General features: G+C 45.6%; 1 protein-coding gene across 1 annotated transcript in view; it reads left to right on the top strand.

Annotated features, from left to right (window-relative positions):
- LOC119404351 (RNA 3'-terminal phosphate cyclase-like) overlaps positions 1-27,228 on the top strand; it is a 131,913-nt gene that overhangs the window by 81,007 nt on the left and 23,678 nt on the right. The window contains exon 8 of the mRNA XM_037670893.2: positions 21,812-21,870. Within this exon, the coding sequence (XP_037526821.2) occupies positions 21,812-21,870 (59 nt within the window). The remainder of the gene's footprint in view (positions 1-21,811; positions 21,871-27,228) is intronic.

Raw genomic sequence — 27,228 nt, 5'->3', positions numbered from 1 at the left:
CTCTCCGGCACACCAAAGCCACATCGTTATCACAAAATCAAAGAGGCCAATTCCCTTAGGGGTTGTGTGCGTTAGGGGCTTGGCAACTTTGACTGCAATGTGCTGAGGCAACACAAGCGCAAGCTTCTCCGATCGACATCTGCTCTGCGCACCACGTGCAAACTTCTCTGACGGCAGTGATTCTACTTTTCCTGCTGCCCAATACAACTTTGAATGTGCAGCTGTTTGATTTAGGCACAATTCATGCGTTTGAGGCAATGTGTAAAGCACCACACTGCGGAGTGCTTGCTCACCGTTGTTGACTGCCAGCCGTCAACTTGCTGCTTCAAGTTTCTTTGCATTCAGCCATCAAGGAAATGAAGGTGGCCTGGGCGGAGGCAACAGCCTCTTGCTTGCGGAACTGTCTCTGTAAGGCCGGCTTTGTCAATGTAGAATTTGATGACGATGATGCTTCTAAAGGGAATCAGTTTGATTTGTGGCGGCCCCTCATGCTGTGTCCTCGACGATGATGGCTCTACCACCAGTGGCGCCATCTCTTGGCCTTGCAGTTGCTGCATCCGCCACAAAGTCCTTCCCCCGTTCCCATAGGACGTGAACCTATTGTGGCATGTCCAGTTGGGGTTCATAGTACGCTGTCAGCTGGTCAGCATGAGCCACCCCTCGACAATTCTTGTCGTGGGGTCTGTTGGCAGGAAGTCCTACATTTTTCGTAATCCTATAGGGATCCGAAGGTCTTGGTGCGAGCTTTGATGAGCTGCCTGTTGCCTGCATTAATTGCTTGGGGTATATGACTGTCCAGGAGAACAAAGTTGCCTGGTTTCAGGGTAACTGGCTGCCTGTGGTGATTGTAATATATACCTTGTTTCGCACCTGCATAACTTGATGTTTGTGAGTAGTCAAAGGCCTGGGCAAGGCACTGGCAAACTTTTTGGAAAAAGGTATGGTAGGCCGCAGCAAGTGGTTCAGCGTTGTCCTTGGTGCCAAATGGCTCCCCGGACTGTGCAGCTCTCAGCCATAGCAAAGGAAGGCTGGTGTAAAGCCCGTCACGACACTTTCCAGAGTGCAGCACTGGCAGAGGTTACTGTGGTTTGTGCAATGGTCCCCAAGACACTCCTGGACTGTCTGTCCAGCAAGGCGGTAAGGCACGGTATGACTAATGGGGAAGTCGGTCCACACAGGGCTCTGCGCTGAGGCATTTTTAAGGAACATCCAGGTGACGCCTCCATTGCCTTCACCTGAAGGTTACCACTGTTGTTGCCACGGTGATGGCCGCATGCGGTGGCCACCAGCAGTCACGTGTCAAGTGTAGCCATGCAGCTTTGCTGCAGCATATCCAGGAATTTGGGACATTGCTTTTAGTTCGCTGGTTTTCACACCGCGTGGCGTACGGACCTTCAGCTTTCAAAATTGGCGCGATGACGCATGCCGCACGGCAGACAAAACAAGAATACGTATAACAAAAAACGGCACGATATCAACTATCACCACTGAGAGCAAACTACAATCGCCGACTGATAAGCGCCGAGTGGTTGGCTGGCTGCTCGATTCTGAATCGGCAGTTTTTTTGCAATGAATGTGTGTGTACGAGTCACTTGGCTGTGCTTGAAAAACACGAAAAATCTCGAAAGGGCGTTCTGCCCTTCCTCTCGTCCTATTCAATATATTTCGTCCGATTGTACTGTCGTCGGCCCCCGTGAGTTTCTGGAAGAAAGCAAGAGTGTCCTTTTGTTGCTGCCATTATCACAATCTAAATAAGCTAACTTCAAGAAAGTAATACCAGCTTATGACGTGGTGATGACAGTTTGAGATTATGCAGAGGCAGAGTTGATGTCCCTGATATTTGTTGGCGGCACTTCACAAACGAATTATTTTGTACTATTGCATTAAGACGCCTGGCCATGTCATATTTGCTGCCAGAGACAATATTTTTAGAGCTCAAGAAGGAGCAGAAATAAAGGCAGAAATTGATTTGAAAGGTATGATTCCTCAATGACCTTCTGAATTGAAGTATTTTAAGTAAGAAGCTTTAATTTAAACAATGCTCCTTACGTTTCTCAAGCACATAATAAAAGACTTCCGAAATAACATACCGTATTTACTTGAATCTAAGCCGACGTTTTTTTCGAAAAAACGATGTGCGAAAGTAGCGGGGGGGGGGGGGGTCGGCTTAGATTTGAGTACAATGATTAAGTTTTTTTTTTTCAGGCCTTGCGAATTTCGGGGGTCGGCTTAGAATCGGGGCCGCCCTAGATTCGAGTAAAAGCGGTATTTCGGTATGCACATAACTTGCTATACAGCTCGTCTTCTCCCTGCTGAGTGTTGGTGAAAGTGTTATGAAACCAATTAGATTTATGTTCATGGCTGTGAAACCCAGCTTTTGTTTCACTGGCTATGCTGGTCTGCGCAATGGCATCAGGTCCTCGCTTGAGACCCGGCTATGTCGGTCAGTTTCGTATAAGTAAATTTCAAGTTAGCGCTCCTTTTGTTTCATTGGTCCTGCACGTGTTGTTGTTTCTTGTGCTGCTGGCTCAAGAAAAGCGTATTTACATGGTAATGTTTCTTAAAAGGTCCCTCACTAGGATCTATTTAATACTTGTATGACGTGCTGAAAGCTTTTCCTTTCCTTATGTGAGCAACGGACCTGTCAGGTTCATGAAAATGTGTTTTTTTTTTTTTGAGGCGAGTGTTTGTTTACCGTAAGGGAATGTACGAACTTTACCAGGTGATTTTCCTGGCAGCTGCAGAAAAATTTTGAGAAGGACAGCTGCGCAAGCTCCCATGTGTCCTTCAAACAACACTCCCTGCCGAGTGCATATCTCTAACAGCAACATGACTATTGCATCTCGCCCAACCAGCGAGCACAAGCAACCTGACCTCACCGCACCCTACACTTTGGTTCATAGAAACGTACTTGGCTTTAGAGGATTGCACCCAGTGTTCAGTGAGAGTTCTTCACCCCCAGATCAAGAAAAGTGAAACCTTTGTATCCCTGTAATATTGGATAGGTGTTCCTGTTTCCTTCTGGTCTTCTCCACCGAGTCTGCTGCTATTATCTTCTCCCCTTCTGCCTCCCCCTCACCACTTTCACTCAACTTGATGTTAATATACAGAGAGAGAGAATGTGTTTTGCAAAGCTGTTGTTGGAGCTCAAGGAAGAAGCTGCATGAACGGCTTGAGAGGACTTGACCGTCCTGTACAAGGAACAGCACAAGTGTTTAACAAAAACATTATTGCAAAAGCAGTCCGTTTTACGTAGCATACTGTGAGACAGCCATGCATATGCGTGTTGCACGTGTAATAGTATACACAAGCAGTACTTCTTGTGCATTAGCCACACAACTTTATGCATGAACGCAAGTTATACTAGCAGCCTTCTCAGTAGTACAGTTTTGCACCATTCAATAAAATTTCGTTAATGTCTAAAAGCTGTTCACAAATAGTAATTGCAATTTCAATGTAGGTAGCAGTGATTGCGCCTTTTCCGTGCGTAGTGCTACAGTCCCCTGCACGTATTCAGGAAGGAAGGAAGGAAACGAGGAAAGGCAAGGAGGTTAACCAGGCACACAACCGGTTGGCTGCCCTACGCTGGGGGAATGGGAAAGGAGAGTATATTATATATTGCCTCATTAGCTCCTAGTAGTACCGTTTTATTATTATTATTATTATTATTATTATTATTATTATTATTATTATTATTATTATTATTATTATTATTATTATTAACTTGTCAGCCACGAATTTTCTTTGAAAAAGTGAGGGCCGGTTTTATTAGAAATGCCACGGATGTGAAAGTGGCATGGTACTATAGGGTGTGTCCAGATAAGATTGAACACGAGGTCCCGGTCACTGCTCCCGATTTTGATAAAATTTACTGCAGGCCTAGGCGTTAGACCCCTTATAGTTGTTGCGAAGTTAGCCTTGTGAAAAAAAAAAATTTTGTTCACCTAAAAAAGAATGTGTAAATTTTCCCCGCGAAAAAACACTTTTCTGCCATATTCGCGATTTCTGAATTTTGACCGCACCTAAGGAAAAAACAGTGCTCTACTTGGTCACAATATTTATTCCTTTCAAAGAACAGGTGAAATACAATCTTATGAGTACTATCTTATATTCCTTAGCTGCCGAAGCACTTTCAAAGAAAAATACTACAAATATGGCAAATGAGGCACGTAGGCAAGGGGGGGGCCCGGGGGGGGGCCCGGGCCCCCCCCGAAATTCATCCAGCCTTTTATATTCCCGGGCAACTTTTTTCTTTTTACCATGAAAAGACTTTCTTTCGAATAATTAGGCCTTGGGCCCCCTCCCGAAAAAAAATCCTGGCTACGGGCCTGTGGCAAATCGCACAAAATACCTGTATTCTAGGAATTTATTGCCGCAAACAAGTTAAACTGAGGTTCATAAAAATCGGTACATATTAACTTAGATATTTCCGCTCTCTTTTAAAATAATTTGAGGTTTTCTCAAAAAGGCCATTTTTAATTTTTTTAAAAATCCCTCTCATTGACTTGAAGGCAGTGATGCAGAACTATCGGTAGTACTATTGATACTATCGATAGCCGAATCACTATCGAACTGTCGATGGTAAAAAATACTATCGATAGTAAAGTCGATGGTACTATCGATAGTATAAAATCAACAGCGTGACCTCATTGCAGAATAAACTCGGTTCCCTGCGCACACGGTGCATAGTCGAGCCGGAGGAGTAGGCTGAAGGGCAAGGAAGCCGTTACATGTGGTGGAACTGCGTGGCTTCAAATTTATATTGCCTTTTATGATTTCAGAATAAAAAGAATATCGAGAACTGAGTTTTTTAATTGTAAGGTGTAACTGGTTGCTTTTAGATATGAATTTCTTGATGGACATATTCCGCCATTTTCACTGTGGAAATAATTTATTTATCTCACCAAAAATTGCTCATAAGTTTAGCAAAGCTGATAGTAGGCTATCGCAAATATTTTGGCAATATGGCCGGGCAGCAACAGCATCATTATTCACACCACTATCAATAGTATTGTCATGTGGTTTTGACGGTGAAGAATGCTGCAGCAAGACTAGGAAATAGGGAGCTCTTTATTTGGGCCAACTTGTGCCCGGAAAATCAAAACTCAAAATGCAAGTGATACACGCTGCGCACTGATAGCGGCGAGAACAGTCGTCGGCCATCGAGTAATCTGATCATCGGTGGTACGCTTCGTCTTTTATACATCAGTCATCGAACCTTCCAGCATTATCGCTGGTGCTCGCGTAAGCTCTCGAATAAACTTGACTATTCGCGTCCGGCGCATAATCTTAACAGAGTGATCTCAAACAATTGTGAAGCTTCATTTCGGCGCAGTCTGCATCAAACGTTGCTAACAGTCTTTGTGGGTGAAACTCGAATACATCAAAACAAAGCAATAAACACATGTGGCAGTAATATCGCTAGTAATATTAACGATGATACTACCGATTGCACTATCAATAGTTGGTCGATAGCAGTACCATCGATAGTCTGTTTACACTATTGATAGTTTCAAAAAAACTATCGATGCTATCGATAGTCAATTTACTGATAGTTCTGCATCACTACTTGAAGGGTGTCGTCTGCCTTTATGCATAAAAAAACATGGCATTATTTTGGTTACTAACCAGTTATAATGCGTCACATGTGACAAAGTCAGCCTAGTGGCCGCGCCATTCGTCATGTGCTGAAAATCTGATATTATAGTTGCTGAAAATAATTGTATGTGACATAATAACCAAGCATCAGCACCACAACAACTAATGCGCAGCTAGGTGTCATGGTTCAGCAAGCTTTGTCTTGCGGGCGTCTCTCATAATCATATGGTGGTTTTTGGACGTTAAATCCCTCACAATTGTTATTATTAGATTACTTTGTCTTGCGATCAGCTGCTTGAGAAATCCGCAGCAGCGGCCACACGATGCTGCGGGTGCTCAAATTACATGAGTGCCGCTTTGACTGCGGACGAGCTGCGCTTGTGCTCCAAACTACGCTCGGAGGATGAACGAGATAACAGTGAAAGTTAAAGGCTATTAAGTGCCAACAAAAGCCATATTATACAACGAAAACTCTGCCGGCAATGTCACAGTGAGCGACTTCAGTACAGCACACAACTATTTTTTTCGCTGCTGTTATGCCCGAAGCCTCAAAATAACGTGATAGACGCGCGGCTTGCAATGAATATTACATCTGAGGACGCACAAGAAACATTACTGTAAAAATGGTGCTGTAATAAAGCACTTGGACACACTTCTGTTCACAGTCAGCTGGCTAAAGTGTTCTTGCATGAAATGGAAAACGGCTGCAGTTTCAGTTGTTCGACCATCATAAGCACGTATGACAACTTTGCACTATTGGTAAAAATTTGTGATCTGCTATAAGATCGCCTGCTTCTCACGTGACATCACAAATCTGCGATAACCTGCAGTGGATAGTCGAACAGTGTCTCATTCTCAGCCCCTCTTGCATCCCTGATAGATGCGCCTATGTTTAACACCCTGCTAACATGAGATTAGAAAACCTGGCAGCCAATTGACACAGCTGTTTTGTCTTTATCTGAGCTTATTTAATATTGCTTTATTGTCAATAAGACAGCTACATGGTATGTTTCTCAATATAAAAAAGGCCTTTGATACCGCTGTCCATAGCATATTATTGAATGAATTAGAATGCTACTGCTTTCGTGAAAGGTGCCTAATTTCTTCAAAATTACCTATTAAACTGGAAACAGACAGTGGAAATAGCCTGTACCCTGACAGTGTTTTATGAAATAACTAGAGCTGTAGCTCAAGGATCAGTCCTTGGACCAGTATCCTTCACAATATATACTAACCATTTTCCCATGCAGTAAAAAAAAAAAAGAAAAGTTCGAGTATTTATGTAAGCTGAAGACACCACTGTAATATGCTTCCCAGAGTGACTGGTCGAAAACTTAATTTGTGCGAATTAGGAGCTCAAAGACGTCCATAAATTGTTCTGTTCAAACAAGCTAGCGCTAAATACAAAAAAAAAAATGGCTGCGGTTTAACTCTTGTAAACCTAGTTATCAGGAGCAAAACGTGTGTTTGGTTTCGTTTTTCAAAGAATATACCCGTCGTGTTTCATTGAAGTTCGGCGTGTTGTTGTCCGCGTTGATTAACCACGGCGACTGCAGTAGCTTTGATCTTGCACGCTTCTGCGCTTGAAAAGCTTCTCTGCAATGGGCTAATATGGCCTCCCTTTGCCCTGATGTTTCAGTAGGCAACTTTTCCTTTGCTTGAGATTTCACAGCCTGCTGAGCTCTGTCTACCTGATGACTGGATTCCGCTCAAGCACATACACAGGCGCTCCAGCCAGTGTGCCATCCATAGCGAGACTGAGCGACCAAGCGCCGGCGAAGCTGCCGTAAACTTTGCCTGGCCACGTGGTACAGTAGCAGCAAGGCACTGAGCGAGCGGAGCTGCGATGCCTCTGCGCAGCGGGTCACGTGGCGTGACGCCACGCCTTAAAGCCCCTGAAAGTTCGTAAAGTGGTGACACTCTCCTCCTCCGCTCTCGTATCTCACCGTTCTCCTCTCATTCGCTCTCTCTTTTCTAACGTGGCGCAACCTACCGCTCCTGTGTAGCAGATGCCCTTTCACGGAGAGAGCGCTTGCTTGCCGCGCTGAAAGCATTCACGCCAGCTGTTTCTAAACGAGTGTAACGCTGGCTCATGACAGCCCTGCGTAGTGCTGCGTAGGGTATACAATATGTACAGAGAGCAAGATATGTGCAGAGAGCATTCACAATGACTGTCAGTGCAAGCAACAGCTCAGATCTCCATCGAAAGAATAATGCCCACACATGCCAAGCGTACTTTGGCATGTGCTGCCTTTCATTGGCCAATTTAGGAGTTTTTTTTCTTAACTGTACTTGTGAGCTAGTCGGTTGATCATTATGGTATATGGCAGCGCGCGCCGGGTGATCTTTGTGTGTTTGTGTTTGTCGTTTCACCCAGTGCACATTGCCATATGCCGTAGTATTTTCATTGGCAAATTCCAACTCAAGAGATGCACTGCAGTGCCTGAAGTCACAGCTCGCACAAGATCAACTAGAAATGGCGTGTATACGTGAGCTTTCTAAACAATGAACGCACCCTATGACTCGGTAGGTCATGCACACTTTGCATAGATACCTTCACATCGCAAGTCCACCGGCTGATCGGTCAATGTAAAAGAGCCAGAAAAAACTATTTACCGTGAAATAAACGAGCACACAACAAAGACCAACGGAGAGTACCAATCTTAATGTGAGTTTTCACAACCCAGGTTTGTTTATTCGAAACAGCAGTGCCGAATCTCTGAAGTTTCGCAATCACATTTTTGATTGTCCATCCGCGTGCATGATGCTAAGCACACAAACCAATACCACGAACTCGGACCAGTTGGCGCATCACGTCAAGCAGGAAATGTAACCATGTATTGTTGATAAAAAGAAAGGACAGACCCTGCAGGAGTGGTATTGAAACGTGAGTGACAGATGGTGACGTACTGCACAATTAACTGCGACATGTCTATGGCGCTTGAGCGGGCATCAAATTACGCGAACTTCGACGCATACTCGTAGTGAGAGAGTCGCAACTTACCTTGCAAAGTCGAGTTGAGAATGTCGGCCTGAAGTTAAAGCTTCCGATTCTGTGCAACCACGTCTTTCGTTGCAAGTCGCGCTTACTGGACAGTATATATGCTGAAGAGCTTTTTGCCGTCACTAGAGTTGTTCTGGCATCAGAAGGCCCAACAGCCGCCCATGGCAACCAACAACAACGTCAGTCTTGTGTGAAAAGTACTATTTCACAGCAAAACGCACACAGAAGGACAAGTGTGTATCCATAAAAAATATGCGCTGTACACCAGTGAGTCCACGCTTCAAGAGCTATTTTTGCACGAAAAGATTGGTGTAGATACAAAGAAACGAAACAAGAATCTGAAAATCACCTGCTTTTCATCGCATGCCATCTGGCGGAAAACTGCCATACTAAAATGCGACGAGGCGATAAAAAAAAAGAAAGAAAGGAGCAGCCGGCTTTCAACCTACAAACTCTCAATCGTGGTATCAGTGATTTTGATCTCTGGGCGTTCAACGCGCTCAGCTATCGCATTGGCATGCTACTGCGGATAAAAATCAGGTTTTTATATCTACTAGAATGACTTCTGCGACCTCCTTATGAAAACTGCGATTTTGGAACAACTTTTTTGCCATTTCAAGAGCTGCTGCTGCAACCAGCCGAAAGATGAATAATTTCAAGTTGATAAATCCCCGGGAATATACCATTCGATGCAATAGTTTGGTCGCAAGCTTTTTTATAGTGGCCCGAAGAGCCTCCAAAATTTGGCTGTTTCCATGGACTTCCATACTTCAAACTTCACCCGCAATTTGGAAAGGGTTTTCGGCCGTAAGTAATGGTAAGTCTTCCCTGAGATGTCAGGATAACCACATAGAACTTATTTCCTCGGCAATATTTTGAAAGATGGCTTCTATTCTTAGTTATTTGCGAAAAACAACGTTCTCCCACAGAAAACGCCCATGTCTGCAGAGGCGACCGCTAGAGGCGCGTCAGATAAGTGTTTTTTTTTTGCATGATTCGAGCTTGTTTTTTTTAGTTATATGAGTACATAAGCCACTAGATTGAAGCTTTGAAGCATAATAGGGCTTACAATTTTGTACTGTTTCCTGTGTGACAGTCGCCTGGGTTTTTTTTTTTTTTTTCCGTTCGGTCACCACGTGTCTGAAACGCACAGCGGAGTTCTGTGATACCATTTGACTTTAAGTGTATCTAATCCGCCGTGTGAACGATCTAGCCATGGTCAAAAAGACCGTAAAGTGTTCAGGGTGCGGAATGGGATGGAAAATAGAGGTTTGTACGGATGAGAAGACAGAGGGTGCTGACGCCAAGTGTAAGCAATGCGAGTTAGAGGCGAAAATGGAAATAATGATGGCTGCCCAGAATCACCTCATGGTAAGAATCGCCGAGCTGGAGATTGCGTTGGCGACAGAGCGGGAAAAAACGATGGCTATGGGGGAAAGGCTTAAGTCAGCCGAGGAGGGGTTAGCAAAGGTAGTCAAGGTGAACCAGGAAGCAAGCGACAGCGGGAACAGCGGAGCATCGACCCCAACAGCGGTAGACGCGAAGGGGGAAACAGGTTTGGAAAAGACAGGTGCAAGGGTCACAGGACCCAGCTTCCGCGAAGTAGTTTTGGGAAGGGGAGGGGAGCAGTGGCACGCGCTAGTAACCGAGGCAGTGGCCAGGTGCGGGACGGTACAGCAGAAGAGTCGGAACACGTGATAATCGCCGGGGACTCGAATTTAGTTAGATGCGAAGAAGCAGTCAAGGAAAGGGTGAGAGGCGACAAACGAGTTTTAATAGGGAAGTTCCCGGGACATAGGCTGGGATCGGTGATGAGACGAGCTAGCGCAAAACTCGCAACTAAGGCTAATGGACGTAACCTCGTGATAATCGCGGGAGGTCTAAACGACGTCTTGAATGAAGAATCAGCCGAACTAGCGACCACATTGGCGAAAGGGGTCGAGGACATGCGCGCCATTTCCTCTCAGGTGCAGATAGTGGTATGCACAATACCGGAAGTACCAGTGAGAGATATCAACTTGCAAAGAGCTGTTGTCGACGCAAACAAAGAGATATGGCGAATTAGTCGAGAGAAGGGCTTCGAGGTAGTGGATATAAACAGGGAGGTGCACAGGTGGGGCGGTTTCCAAAGAGACAGAATTCACTTCGATAAGAGGCTTGGTCATGAGGTGGGCTGGCGACTGGCAGGACGCGCGGTAGCTTTTTTGGGGGGCACGCGGGCCCTTCGGTGCCCACGGTAGCTTGTAATGAGGAAAACAAGCAGGGGGACTCTTTGACAGGCAGTATAGCGAAAAACCAGAGAAAAGGTAAAAGAAGGGAGAAGGCGCGTGTTGCAATTAGTTACATAAACATGCAGGGTGGCAGAAAAAAGGCAAAATGGTTAGAGATTGAGGAACAGTTAAATAAGGAACAGATAGGTGTTTATGCGGTTACAGAAACACACCTTAGAGACTTGGAAGAGCCACCACATATTGACAATTATATTTGGGAAGGATGTAACAGGATCACCTCAGAAAGGAGAGGTGGGGGTGTTGGAATGCTAATTCATAGCAGAACAAAATTGGATAGAGTGAAACAAACGTGTTCAGAGCACATGTGGGTTTCGGGCACAGTAGGTGGAAAGAAAACGTGGCTAGGTGTAGCTTACTTGTGGACAGGCAATAACTGCAAAGAAAAGAATCTGGAGATAGTGAAATGCATAAGCACCGATATTAAAGAATTTGGTCATGATGCCGAAATAATCCTTCTAGGGGACATGAACGCTCACATTCATGACCTTGACGGATATTCAGACACCAATGGCAAGTTATTGCTAGATCTCTGCGAGCAAAGTAGTCTTGAGATAGTTAACGTGGGGCCTAAGTGTGAGGGGCAGATCACGTGGGAAGTCGGAAACCGGCAATCGAGCATTGATTATTGTCTCATGACAGAAGGAATATATGACAAACTTAGAGAGATGAGAATAGACGAGGAAGGCATTAACAGCTTGGGTAGTGATCATAAACGCATAATATTACAAATGGGATATAAAACTGAAAATAAGAACATAGAATCAAAGTTTGGCAGCTTGTATCTAAATGACAAACAAATAACAAATATAGCCGCAAGAGTCGAGGAAAAAGTAGACGAACTACCAGGCAAAGACTGGAAGTATAGTGAGCTGCTACATGTAATCACGAAAGAAATGGAAAAAGAGAAGAAAACTATTTGTTGGAAAGGAAAGAGAAAGCCAAAAAGTTGGTGGAACAAGGAAATCCGGGAGGCGATCGAGAAGCGACGTGAGGCATCACGGGAGCACAGACAAGCAAAAAGGGAGAAGCGGCCACAGGACGAAGTCAACCAAATATGGGAAATATATTTAGAGCAAAAATCCATTGTGCAGAAATTAGTCGAGGCAAAAATTAAAGGTGAAAGTGAACGCTGGATGACAGAGATTCGCGAAAAGAAGAAGGCCGCGCCTAGGATATTTTGGAGCCACCTAAAAGCGCTGGGTAGGAAGTCTGTCACAATGCAACAACATATGGTAGATGAAGGAGGAAATCAATTGGAAGGGTATGAAGCGCTAGGTTACATCCGAAAGATAACAGCTGATTCGTTTAAAAAGGTCGCCCCGGGGATTCCCCCAGTGAGTAAAAGTACGCAAAGGAGTGCAACCGACGAAGATGTAGTACTAGAGAATTTCAATTGGAAGAAGGCCGAAGGAAAAATTCCTAAGCGCACTACTCCGGGCTTAGATGGGGTTCCCGTCAGCCTCATTAACGAACTCGGACATAAAACTAAAGAAGCACTGCTGAAAGCCGTAGAAAAGTGCTTACAGGAGAGGGAAATACCAGACAGTTGGCGAAAAAGTAAAATGAACTTAATCTATAAAGGCAAGGGAGAAAAGGATAACATTCGCTCGTATAGACCGCTAACTATTACATCGGTGCTATACAGGCTGGCGATGCAGGCAGTAAAATTAAAAATAGAAGCGTGGGTAGAACAAAATGATATTTTGGGAGAACTTCAGAATGGATTTCGAATTGACAGGCGGTTAGACGATAATCTGTTTGTTCTTACCCAGTGTATAGAAATATCGAAAATAGAAAACAGGCCCTTATACGTAGCTTATCTAGATATTACCGGGGCGTATGACAACGTTAATCAGGAAATTTTGTGGGATATACTGAAAGAAGTGGGCATAGGTGACGACTGTATACAGCTTTTGAGGGAAATATACCGAGAAAATGCAGTTTGTATAGAATGGGAAGGAATAAGTAGCAAGGACAGCGTTGAAATTAGCAAGGGACTGAGACAGGGATGTCCTTTGTCCCCACTGTTATTCATGCTGTACATGGTGAGGATGGAAAAAGCGCTAGAAGGTAGCAACATTGGATTTAATTTGTCACACAAGCAGGTCGGCACGATGGTTGAGCAGAAGCTTCCAGGTCTATTTTATGCTGATGATATTGTCTTATTTGCGGACAGTCAAGATGATATACAGCGACTGGCAGATATATGCGGAAGGGAATGTGAGGCTCTAGGACTAGGATTTAGTGCAACAAAATGTGGATTGATGGTATTCAATGATCACGAAGACCATGCGGTCTTTATACAGGGCCAAAAAATACCGAGGGTAAGCGAGTACAAGTACCTCGGAGTATGGGTAAATGAGGGGGATAGATATATGGAGGTACAAGAGAAAGCATCGGTAGCAAAGGGAAAGAGGAATGCTGCAATTATGAAGCACAGAGCTTTATGGGGATACAATAGGTACGAGGTGCTTCGAGGGCTGTGGAAGGGTGTGATGGTCCCGGGGCTTACATTTGGGAACTCAGTAGTGTGCATGAAGTCAGAGGTACAATCAGGAATGGATGTAAATCAAAGGACGGTGGGCCGCCTCGCGTTGGGCGCTCACGGGAAGACGACAAATGAGGCTGTAAAGGGTGATATGGGATGGACAGGCTTTGAAGTGAGGGAAGCTCAGAGCAAAATGAGATTCGAAGAGAGGCTGAGGAAAATGAAGAACAGTAGATGGGCAGAGAAGGTTTTCAGGTATTTGTATAGAAAAAGCGTTGACACGCAGTGGAGAAAAAGAACTAGGAGGCTCACCAGTAAATATACGGCTAGCAGTGCGGGCGATATGGCAACAAGGAGCATTAAGCGGAAGGTCAGAGAGGCGGAGAGGACTTATTGGATGGCAGCGATGGAAAAGAAGCCGGCTCTGAGTAACTACCGAAAGGGAAAAAACGAAATAAGGAGGGAAAGGTTTTATGATAATTCAAGGGGAAGCGCTTTACTGTTTGAAGCAAGGTCGGGCTGCCTTAGAACGCGTAGTTATAAAGCGAGATTCAGTAACGAAGAAGAACAATGTACATGCTGTGGGGGAACTAAGGAAACGATGGAACATGTACTGATTGAATGTGGCGATATTCACCCAGGTATACGTGTGGGCACGAGTCTACATGAAGCCTTGGGTTTTAGGGACAACAATGGAAAGCTGCACACGTCCGCGATAGAAATAAGTAAGAGACGGTTAGAGTATTGGTGGCAGAAAAGTAGAGATAAAGAACAAAAATAAATAATGGGGGAAAAATAAGGTCATTCTGCCTTAAGAAGCAGAGAGATGGACCGTGAATTTATATTGTTTTGGTATAATAACATAGATTTAATCAATGTAGATAAGGTATTAGGCCAACATGAAACAAAGAAGCTTTTTTTTTTTTTTCGAGCCTGGTGGCAGACATGTCACCGCCCCGTTGTAAAGGGGACGCTCATAGCATCCATCCATCCATCCATCCTAATTCCTGGGCATGTGTTCACACAAGCCAGTTTATGGCATCACACCGTGTTTCAGGAATAATTCAATTGTGAATGTAAGACCAATGCAACAGGCAGGAATGGCAGAGAACATGCACAGTGCTGACTTTCAGCAACATTTAATTGCAAATTGAAAACCATATAAATATGGGTTATTCCACACCAAATGTAAGCATTACTATCAGCTTACGTTTATACTCAAATCTATTCACACATACGTCAACGCAGGAGCGCCACTTTAATATTTATTCATCAGAGGCGTGAGTTGGGGAAGTTCTTGATGACATATCTCGCTTGAGTCGCTTATTTTTTAGAAAAGTCCTCACTGGATTTAAATCACTTTTAATACGCATTTGAAGGTGCAAGATCAAAAGGCGTATCGTAGAGCACTTATTATGTGAGATATTGGCGTTAAATGGCATTGGTACCATGATAGAAAAAGCTGATTTTACACTAATGGACTACACTATCCAGTACTTTTCCACTTCACTGCACAGCATCAAGTATTTCTCCCTTCTGATCAGAGCCCATTGCTTCTTGTTCGTCGTCTGGCATGTGTCTCATGCTCTTTACTAATGTCTCCCAGCAGTCTGACCCTGGACCCAGTGTTTAAGAGCGCTGGATCGTCATAGCTCCGTTGCAGATATTGAGAAGGGGTTGCATTTTGCTGGCAGTGGTTGCAACCTGGAGTGCACTGTCGGTGATGCCCACTGGTGTAGCATTACCAACACTTGCCTGCCAAGTACTGTTTCTGGAGATTCAGCCTGCATGTGCCCTGATTGACCACACTGGAAACACATGGGAAGCACATTTTGCCTACCGGTGGCACATTGGCGGGCAAGATGTCTGATCCTTCCACAGTGCTGGCAGTGGACTTGTGGGTTGGGCGGCTGCCAATGAGTGGCCAGTGGCATGGGCTAACAGCTGCATCAGATTGGGGACGGTGGTGGCTCGATGAAATTGATCATAGATGTACGATGGTTGAACCGCTGCAGGGTATGGTGGCCAGTGGTATGCCAAAGACATTGTAGTAGACGTACTCATGCCCACAGTGGCTGTTGCTGACGTGGGTTGTTGTCTGAAACTATTAGCGGAAGCCATGATGGTTGGATTTGTTGGTGGTGGCAGTGATTTGTACTGCCGCCGCCTCCATGCTGTTCGCATCAGTCCATCTGCTTCCATGGCAAGGTCCTTCAGTGTTGACCATTCAGCAAGGTCTTGTAGCTGCGGGTGCATTTGGCGGAGAACCCGCTGCACTTTTTCTTGTTCGGCTAAGCGTTCACTGATGCGGTCGTAGTGCACCAATATCGCCTAGATGTGTTCCTTTAAATTTTCCTCTGTGTGCTGGATATGTTGTTCCAGCTCTCACTTAAGAGACAATTTGAGTCGGTTAAGGCAACCTCCACGTGGAAGGCTTGTGCGAACTGTTCCCATAAGGCGAAAGTGCCGACAATGCCACCAAAGCTTAGTGCTGCCCCCCAAGGCAGCCCGCACCAGGTTGCCGAGCCTTTTGGCCTCGTCAGTTCCAGAGACGAGGCAAAAGTTGTCTAGACGTTCCAAGAACATCTCCCGTGATTGCAAGTTGTCGAAGCCTCAGTACTTTGGCAGTTCTACAAGTGCACGGAAGTCACAACTGTGAGGGCTGCGGCTCTGATGCCGGCACACCTAAGCACAGTCGGGACTGTGGCAGTCATCACACGTTGCCGCAGGGCGACCTGTTCATGCTGGATGGGTGATCCATCTGTTTGATGAATGGAATATTGTTCGACTTCCGCTGGAACGTTTACGTTATTCATTCTATCTTGGACAGGCCTCCGCTTGTCCATAGGTTGGCAAAAAATGTGGAGCTCACTCACTCATGAAATATATTTTGTAGGGGTGTGCGAATATCAAATTTTTCGAATACAAATCGAATACGAATATCCACCTTCGAATATCGAATATCAAAGGAAAAATGCCTCCACAGTAACAGTATTTTATTTAACATGTAGCTATTTGAGAAAAAAAAAAGACATTAACAGCCTGACTGGCAACACAACATACACTGCTATCTCCAGAACACAATGTCCAGGCTAGCACAATGCACATCACAACACAAGCAAATATCACGGCACAATGAAAGTAATGACTAGATGTTATCATGAAGAAATATGATTTGCTCCACATGATCAGGCAGCAGGCGCTCCCTTCTAACAGAGACAACCCCCCACCCCCCCTGCCACTGAAAAACGCTCGCTTGGAACAGAAGTGGATGGTATAAGGAAGTACATGGGGCAAAGCTTTGCCAGACTGGGGTATCTGAAGGTGCTTATATATATATATATATATATATATATATATATATATATATATATATATATACAGTCCGCCACCAGTCACATGGGTCACTGTCTTTCTTCAGAAGTGGTCCCGCATACAGTGGAACCTCGTTAATGCGTACCTGCCGGGAACGCCGCATAACTACGCACTAAACGGTAGTACGCATTAACCACCAAGTAAAAATTTTCATCTCCTCGCATACGGCATCGCCGCCAGCAAAGAAATAAATACAGTGCCACAGCAAATATTGCCTAAAGTACCCACTGGAAAGCCTTTTCTTTCTTTTTGCCAAACTGGAAAAAAGATTCTGGTACTCTCGCACGACCGTCCGATAGTGCCGATAGCGCGCGGTGGCGACGCCAAGGAGCATTTCGGAACTATTACAGGGTCCGGTATACGCAGTGACCAACGTAGCGACAGAACGGACAGTGTCGGCTTTCCGCAATATATATGTGGTGTGCGTCTGTACCGCGATCTGCTACTAAATGAAAACTGACACAGTTCCAGTGAAACACGGTACGGCTGCGTGGAGCCGATCGTCTCCTGGCTAGTTGCGTGCAGCGCGTCGCCTTCTCGGCTCACGCCGTCACTGCCGGGCCGCCGGGCCGCTTGCTGTACCGCACGCGCGCATTTGTCGTGGGAGTGTTCTTCGTACCCACTTCGCTCCAGACCGCGCACAGATGCGGCGATGAGCACAGATGAGCTTGTTCGGTTAACGCGGCGATGACGAACTTCCTGCAAGCAATGCGCACTCCGCGACGCTCTAGCGGTCCTGGCAGCGGACGGAAGCGCGTTTGGGTGGTCGCCCAATAAAAGCGTGCAGTATGGTTACAACAGCGCTACGCTTGCTGTACCGTATGCGTCGTCTATGCAAAGAGGCTTCTCGTCGCCCACGACCAGCAACGCTCAACTCCGCAACAGCGAGCTGCTTTCGTTTCTACAAAGCGGCGCGCGCTTGAACACGGCCCCGCACAACGAGGCGGCAGCGATCGGCGGCCCAGCGCGTTCAGGTTGTCGCCTATTAAAAGCGTGCAGTAGGCTTAAAGTAGTGCTGCGCCGCACGCGTGCCCGAGCAGATATCTGAAGATACTTACTGTGATAAGGTTGTCGGCGATAAGTCATGCTGGCGCGTTCGTCGGTGGCCGCCGCCTCACCTTCGTTCTTTCCCGATGCTTATCCGTAAAGGCATCGCCGCAATCGCGCGGAAGTCGGAGTCGGTGATCGACCGATATACGCACTTCTCGAAAAGACTGAAAACCTTTGGCGGCACATTGTGGCGTTGGGAAGTTCAGCGGCGCAGTAAAATTTTACGGCACAAAACGTTATCGCGGTACGCAGGGTACGCACTAACCGGTAGACATAGGGTGAAGCACTACGGCTTAAGCGGTCAGCGAATGCATTAGGCTCTATGAGACTCGGTCGGGGATTCGTCGCAACTACGTTTTAACCGTTAGTACGCTTAAAGCGGGTACGTATTAACGAGGTTCGACTGTAGTGAACGAATGGCAGTGCGGCACGTTACGGCCGCATAATATTGAAAATGTACGGTTACATGATCGCCAACAGCGCTGCACATCGGAGATGCACCAGCAATAAATCATACGTATTCGGGCGCTCGTCACAGGCAGATATCGTGCCTCCGTGTACTTGCGATGTTTATCGCTCCTCTCGGCAACGTTTTTACCTATACGAACGCAGCAGAAATGTGGAATACGAGTTATTTTATGCATGATAATCAAATCGCATATTCGAATTTTTCGATTATTCGAAGTTATCGAATATTCGAAACTTTTCGAATACACGATTTTCGAATCGAATACGAATATTTCGAATGTAATATTCGACGAATATTCGAAACTTTCGAATATTCGCACACCCCTAATATTTTGCCTTTAGGACTCACTTGGACTCGGACTCAGTGAAATTTTTCTGTACTGGACTCACTCGGACTCAAACTCACCAAAATATTGCTCTCTCGGACTCACTCGGGCTCACGGCTCGATCTGAGTCTGAGTGAGTTTGAGTGAGTCGACTCACGAGTTCATTAGCGTATAATTAACTTTTTCAACAATAGTATCAATGCGCTTTAACATCAGTATCTCATATAACTGGTGTTCTACTTGGCGCATTTTGATCTCATACATTCAAATATGAGTTATCAATGGTTACAATGCAGTAAGGGCATTTTTATCGAAAGAGATGACTCCCACGGGATATTTTACCAAAAACTTGCCATGAAATGTTTTGCCAGAGGGAAGTCAAACGTCCCTTCCCTCACCCCCATCCAAAACTCACGCCTCTGATCAATAAATATTGGGATGTATGAACGCTAGTGCTTTAAAGTATGTGCGAGTATAAACGTGAGTCATCAGAAAGCTGATAGTAATGCTGAAATTGAGTAGATAGGACCATAGGTCGGCAAAAATATGCGGAGCTCACTCAGACTCACTCATGAAATATATTTTGCCCTTAGGGCTCACTGAGACTCACTGAAATTTTTATCAACTGGACTCACTCAAACTCAGAATCGTGAAAATATTACTCAGCCTGACTCACTCAGACTCACGGCTCGATCTGAGTCTGAGTGTGTTGACTCATGAGTGAGCTTGCCGACCTATGCATGTGTCAGGGAGGAATCGTGCACACAATTCCGTGCACATGTCATGGGACTGTATGGAGCAGCCTGCCACACAGTCCTTGCAGTGAATGTCAGGATGTAACAAACAGGTGATGTTCAGGTTCATTATAAGCAGACCCAGTGTTACGACCGGCTTTGGAATGCGACGTGGCCGGCGCCATGGTGCGTGCTGATGTCAGTCACGCTTGTCACTCATAAGGTTTCCCCTTAGGCTTGGAGGAAGGCACGGAGCGCGGCATGTTGCGGGAGCTTATGCCCGCGGGGGCAGGCAAGCATAGAATGCAGCTGCAGACGGGTTCTGTCTGGAACAAAGGGGAGGCCTCGGACGACTCTTTCTACCGGGTGCAGTCAGCATGGGACAGCGCCTACCTCGAGTTTCCCACCAAACCTCTGCATTCCCACGCAGACATGAAAGTTTGTGCGAGTTCAAGGGAGCCGTCCGTCTCCCCTTCGAGGTCAGCGACACCCCCCCCCCCCCATTTCTGCTCTTTTGGACTCTCATCCTCGCCCTCGGGTCGTCGGGGCGTGCCACTTGGATTGTGTGACTCATTGCCATTCTTTCTGGAGGCCGGACGCCGGGATGGCAAGTCACTGGATTGGCGGGAGCTGTGGACACTGGTTTTGAGTGCCTCAGGGTTACTTGGGGCTTTATAAGCCGAAGACATGTTGTAAAAGTCTCTCTCTCTCTTGACATCTCTGATCATGCCTCTATGTAAATAAACCTCTGTTCTCTCCAGTACGAATGCGCCATTCTCTCTGCAAAAGATTGGCTAACGGGTACTCCTGCGGGGGCCAGCTACCATTTATGTGACCCGCCAGACCTGAGTCGTAACAAACTGGTGGCACCGGTGGGATGCCGCTAACCCCTGGTCGTAACACCAGCTAGATCAATGTTTTGGTGCATTGAATGTAAAAAGATGTCAACATTGCAGATGTGGCACAGTTTCCTGAGGTCTCTTTTTAGATGTGCAGTGACCCACGCGTGGGCCACTCGGCATATCTTGCAGGTGCGCCATGACCCACCGGTGGGTCACGCGCCTGTGCCCGTTTCATTCGCTCCAAAGAGATGGTCCTGCTACCCTTGCGACTGGTGTTTGGCACGCTTTTTTGAAAGACACAGCACTATATTTTGGCTTTCTCACGTGAAGCTATGCTGAAATCTAAGGTGTCTGGCACCAGAAAACACAAACACACATTTGGTACCTCTGTGTCGTGCTTTCTTTTGCATTCGTCAAAGGCATGATGACCCATGAGTCATGCTAAAATGTTTGGGAGCACCAGGAAGAACACATGTATACTTATTCGAGTGAGACATACTTGAAAAACCGCAGCAAAAAATGGTGGCGAGCAATACAATAGAGAAATAGGCCGTCACTCCGCTCCTTAAAAACAACATCGCCATCGCACGTCGAATGCAATAAAAATATATGTATTGGTTTCATTCTCAAACATTGAACGGTTGCTCATGACGGAGAGTTCTTGAGCGTGGGTTACCGGTGGGTCACACCGCACGCAGCATGAAAACGTTTTCATACACTGTGTCGTGTGTCACCAATTGGTACGGCATCTAACTCCAGAAGAGTATTCTTCTGGTTATTTATAACCTCTCACAACAAGAATCGTACCTCTGCGTTCAAGTGTGATGAAGTTATCACATCAGCAAGCAGATGCATACTCGCCACATTGCAGCCACATAGGAGGTGCACAGGCTGTGACCCACTGGTGCCCCACGCCGCAGTGAGCGTGTTAATGGTTTAACCCATTATGAAATAGGCGTGCTTAATTTTCTAGCTTGCATTGCTTCCTTGCCAAAGGGAGTGCTGAAGTGATGTGGAAAAAAAGAAAGGAGACAAGAAACACACCTTGTTTGTTTATTAATACCGTTATCCCTGGAAGGGTCATCACCGGAATGGAAATACAACCAGTAGGTACAGTGCAATAAAAAAACACGTGCAACACAAATATTGAGATAATAATTGTGAAGGTGCTGCTTGCTAAGTATATATTTGCATTAGAAAAAAAGGAAGAAAAAGAAACACAAGTGTACTCATCGAGGCCATGGTGTGGCATTAAGAATGAGTGGCTGGAAACATTGCGTGAACCAATAAGGCAAGAGCGAACAGCTCGTTTAAAAATGTAATAAAGGAAGACGAGGGAACCAGTTAATCGGGCAGCATGTTTCATTCATCAATTACTCTAGCAAAATAGCTATACTTAAACGTGTCATTATGCTTCAATGGAAATTCAATATACATACTACGCCTGTGTCGAAAACTTGGATTTGGTGATAATTTGAAAAAGTTGGGCCCATTAATGTTAAGCTTGTTATGAATAATGAGGCCAGTTCCGTCACACTGCTTGTGAGCTTCCTTTTGCAAGATGTCAAACCAAATGTTTGTATCAATATGCGATGATAAATGTTAATGTTAGGCATTTTGTGTTTTTGTCCACAGTTTGGTTGCTGAGTCCTCAACTGGGATGAAGGTTGCTGGCAGTGCACTGGGAAAACGAGGTAGGACGACAGCAGCTGTCATTGACAAGATGCTTGCGCAGTTCATGACCCTTTGTGAAATGAACAAAGTGCTTATTAATCCTGCCTAAAAAAATATGTAACACTGTTATTGTTTTGAATTCTTTAGCTAAAGAATTTCCTGAGTAGGAGTTTGAACTATAAATAAGGATATGCCAGCGATTGTGTTATGGCATGGTTATCCAGTTCACAAAATATACCACAACTTATTTCAAGGTGTGTAGTTGAACAGTTGGTTCAACTGTGCTTGCCATTTTGAGAAACAGCATTGCTAACACAGCTGAGGACAAAGAAATAAGGACCACAACACGACTCTCAACTAATTCTCTATGGGGAAAAGATAGGGGTAACTCGATGCAATATATTTGGTGAAATCAGCAATTTTAGTTTGTTGTATTGAAATTTGACCTTTCCTGTAAAGTATTGTGGTCTTTTTCACACTTAAAGGGACACTAAAGAGAAACATTGAATTGGTTTAGATAGATAAAGTTTGCTCGGAGAACTCTTGTGTAGTTTATTTCACCACCATAGGTTTATTATTAGAGGAGAAAACCAAGTTCAAAGTTTCATGTTTAAATTTCGCGCCGAACTTTGTAATTCGTGACGTGAAAGATTTCAAAGAGCATTTAACGTATTTTGGCGCCACTGGCTCGACGAAATTTCCACAAACTCGTTATGTTAAGTCTCTGGCCCCATCAGAGGACAATGTACTTCGATTTAATCGATTAGGAACTACGTAGGCCCAAGCAGGTGCAGTCAAAAATATGTGATGTCACGACAAATGGTGCGGGAATTTCAAGGTGGTTTCTTTTTGCGCGTTTTCTCGCTTATTAAGCGTCTTCTCGCAGCAAGCGTGGTGTTTTTGGTATCGTGGAAGACTACTTTACTAATGCGAGAAAAATCGTTTTGCTCTTTAGTGTCCCTTTAAGATGCCACAAGAAATGTCCATATAACAGTGGAATAATTCTACTTTCAATTACTGTTTTTACTCAAATAGTTTTTTCCCGGATTTTTGCTACCTGAAGCCGACCCTCGTGTTACAATCGAATACCGAAACTACTGTTTTTTTCTTCGTGGACGCAAGGAAAAGTCACTCCTCGCCTTATAGTCGTGGTCACATTACAATCGAGTAAATACGGTACATAATGCAACATAAATGTTGTTCAAGTAGAGAGGTGGTGGCCACGGTAATGGTTTGATGCCGGGCTGAGAACATACTTTACACAGCAGTCATTAGAAAGAAGTACCAGTTCAACACTATGTTGCAATTTGTGTGGGCAATGTTATTGCACTCATTTCACTGTTGCGACATGCCATCAGAACCTCGGGTATTGTTCAAAGTGGCACAACACCACTGTGTTTACCAAACCGAGCTACTCGTTCTCATTTGGCCTAATGAATATGCTACTTCAAGAGGCCTTGCATGCCTTAACTCTTTCGGGACCACACCATTGAGCATTGATCATATATGATCGATGGCTTTCCGCGCGCTGCCAAGTTCATAGTTTTGCGCGTTTTTACATGTATTGCTATCTAGTGTGTAGTTTTATGACTAGACTTTCGGTTTCAGCATAGTTTGCCATTTTTCCAGAAAGTGGCAACACATGAGAGAGAGATTAGTGGACATCGGCGGCAACGAACGTAGCGGACTATGGCGTCGGGCTCTCGTCAGGCCGCACAAAGAAACCGGCGTGAATCGCGTGATTCCGCTACTTCGATGGCAGTCTTTTTGATGAGTCGAGCAGTGAGGTTTCATTAACATGACTGACAGCTCGGATTTTATTTCGGAGAGCGATTCGGACGAGGACCAACCTGGGACTTCAGCGAGTACTCGTTGGGGAGTATAGTTTCACATCCACTTCTCTCGCAAGTAGCCACAGAAGCTTTCTGTTTGTTCACATTGATTTATTTCTGTTTGGTGGAGTCTCAACAAGCTTTTCGAGAAGAGAGTGGTAAGCTGGGCTACAGCATAGATCGCTTATAACGTAAGTCGCCGGAGTCTCGAATATCCGCACTATAAGCGGTACCGCACTATAACCAAAACATTTTTGAAAGGTTGCACGTGTGCAAAACATGACCAACAGGCAGGCGCGCGATTCCGACTGTGGAAGTATGCGACTGGGACGTAAGACTAAGTGTGCATCTGCTTACATTTGAAAATGTTGAACGGTTAGCGTCCGCGGACCTGCGGTGCCGACTTAAAGAACGCGAAAAAAATGCGCCGTCATGGGAAGTCGCCGCGGTAACACACTGCGCGTGCACGATGTCGAAAACGGTGGCGACCACAAACCACCACCCGTGTGTCTCACACGCACGCACACGTTTTCGTTAAAGGTGTCAGTCACCGCATCTAAATGCAACAACTGCAAAATGTTTCGTTGACTCGGCACCAAACCGCAACTTCTGTAGTCCGCGGCCGCCGACATGGCAGCTAGCGTTTGTTAGGCCTAGTGTGCGCGTTGCAACTTGGTATGCCGTCACGAGAAGCTTGCCCTAGACAGCACGGAGATCGGGCATAGAAGAGATAGCACTCGCGAGCTAAACCAAGGCCATCACACGTGAAACAAAGTTTCGGTTCGTGGTCGGAAGAACAGCCGCGGCAACTATCCTGAAAAAGTCTTCCAAGCTTGTAAGTACGCCTGTTGGGGGCCGAAAGCTCAATCGTGTCTCAAAGCATTGTTACTTGCGGGGGAATCGAGGTCGCACGCATGATATCTGCACTCTACGACGAAGCAGCTATTTTCCCGACAAAGACAAACAGCGGTAACGTGCTCTTGATGTGAACGCGGGCGCCCCGTTCGTAGTGGAGCGCGCATGTCAGGCGGCCGAAGGGAGCAAAGTCTTCTCTGTTGGCCACGCAACCGCTACCCCTCCTCACACCACGCACTCGCACCAGGCTGCTGCCCCCCACCGCCATCCCTTATTTTTTTATCCCCCCACTCCTTGTTCGTTCGTTCCGTGTCCCCTCCTCCTTTATAACGCCGTCGCCGCTCTGTCCCCCGCCGGCGCAACTCCGCTGAGAAGCACGCTCGCTCCCTCGCATCTCTGAGAACGCTCTGGCGGTGGCATTATAACCGGTCTTTAATCTCGGGGGACTGCACAATAAGCGGTATGCGTATACATGGAGTTCTATGGGAGGGTAAACGGGAGTCAGAAATAACCGCATTATAGCCGATACTGCATTGTAAGCGGTTACGTTATAAGTGGTCTGAGCTGTAGTTTTTATGTATTCATAGTAACAAACAGTGTGAAAAACTGGACAAAAGGGAAGAACAACACGGGACGAGCGCTGACTGCCAACAAAAACATTTGTTGTGCATAACCATGCTTAAGTAACAAAGCTGCATACCACGTGCACCAGAGGGTCCGGTTAGAATAACAAGATAAAACCAGTTATGAAAAAACGGCAAGACGATAGCTATCTTCATATGCTCGGATAATCCAGCTTTTTGCCAAGTAAGGCAATCGAGGCCTGAGCGACGCATGTATCTGACAGAGCACTGACGTGGGCAGCCTCCACAATTTCCCGCTGCGTCTGCCCCCCGTGACTGTACAAAATGGTGGTGTTTCCAAACAAAGGAACACATCCGAATTCACGGCAGTGTTGCGACAAGTGCGAGCTGGCTTGGCCTTTGAGAGAATTGTTGTGCTCACGCAGGCGCACATTAATGCAGCGCGCCGTCTGCCCAACATACACACGGTCACATGCATGGCATGACCTACGTGCATGGCATGACCCATTGCGTAAAAAAGGTCACCTCTCGCTACAATGTTCAAGTTTTAATTTCTGCCCCAAATAAGCTGGGTAAGCTTCGTGTGAAGGTCGACCAGCGTATTGCGAGCAGGTTGCCGACACAGGAATCTGCCTGTCAAATCCGACACGCCAATAAGTACGTCTCTTGCTCTACGTCTGCGGTGTACTCGATCCCACTTTCATGTGACCGTGTGTATGTTGGGCAGACGGGGCGCTGCATTAATGTGCACCTGCGTGAGCACAACAATTCTCTCAAAGGCCAAGCCAGCTCGCACTTGTCGCTACACTGCCGTGAATGCGGATGTGTTCCTTTGTTTGGAAACACCACCATTTTGTACAGTCACGGGGGGCAGACGCAGCGGGAAATTGTGGAGGCTGCCCACGTCAGTGCTCTGTCAGATACATGCGTCGCTCAGGCCTTGATTGCCTTACTTGGCAAAAAGCTGGATTATCCGAGCATATGAAGATAGCTATCATCTTGCCGTTTTCTCATAAATGGTTTTATCTTGTTATTCTAACCGGACCCTCTGGTGCACGTGGTATGCAGCTCTGTTACTTAAGTGCGGTTATGCGCAATAAATGTTTCTTTTGGCAGTCAGAGCTTGTCCCGTGTGGTTGTTCTCTTTTGTCTATAGTTTTTTGCACTGTTTATTTAGAGAAGAGCTCATCCATCAGCTTCTCAATCTTGATGATGCCTGGTACTGCTCCACCGCCATCCGTGAGTCATGCGCTCCACAAGCCAGAAAATGTAGGCAGGCGCAAGGATTGCAAGCTCTGTTATGAGCGGAAGGAAACTGACTTGAAAGAGATGTCTTTTTTTTTCAGTACCTTTCAAGTACATTCGTCTGTCACTACCGTGCGTAACTGCTTAGTTGAGTGGCGCAAGCCCCATTGGGCATGAATATTGCGCTTGTTTTGAAGCACACCAAAAAAAAAAGTGCTGCAGATATGTGTACCAAACTTTTCAGAGTAAGAAAAGGGGCAATGAGGCATGTTTTGTATATCGGATTTTTTTTACTGTACTATTTTCGCTCAAGTATCTATGTTTATTCATATTTTTTATGTTGTCCTTGCAGCAAGTGTTCAGTCAGACATTTTTTATTATTACTACGTATAATTTTATGGGTGATATTTCAGTCTGTGTGAAAGACCATTTCATTAGCTTCATTTTGATGTACGTAACAGAAATATAGCGCCATGACTTGATTTAATAAAAAAAAACAACTTCTGACACCCTTCCCAATTGCCTCTTTTTTACGCGGTCCCGAAAGAGTTAATGGCTAAAAATTTTCAGTTTTAAATAGCACGAATGCGAGGTGTCAACCTGAATTATGGCTTAGCAAAACGTTTTGTTGGGCTAGTTGGTTCGTGACTTCTGAAGGAAAAAATTGCAGTGCAAAGCAACACGGGGACAGACAAAGAGCCAGTCCCGTCCTGTCAGTGTGTTGCTTTGCGCTACAATTTGTTCCTTCAGAAATGAATTATGGTACCTTTGTTATGGCCATGTTTTGCTAAACCATGTCCAAAGAATTGATGGAGATCCTCTGTGGTGTTGCAAATTTCCATCACCGCTATACATTAGTCCA

This window comes from Rhipicephalus sanguineus, chromosome 9 (assembly GCF_013339695.2).
Source record: "Rhipicephalus sanguineus isolate Rsan-2018 chromosome 9, BIME_Rsan_1.4, whole genome shotgun sequence".
NCBI lineage: Eukaryota > Metazoa > Arthropoda > Arachnida > Ixodida > Ixodidae > Rhipicephalus > Rhipicephalus sanguineus.
This window is presented reverse-complemented; position numbering and strand designations above follow the sequence as displayed.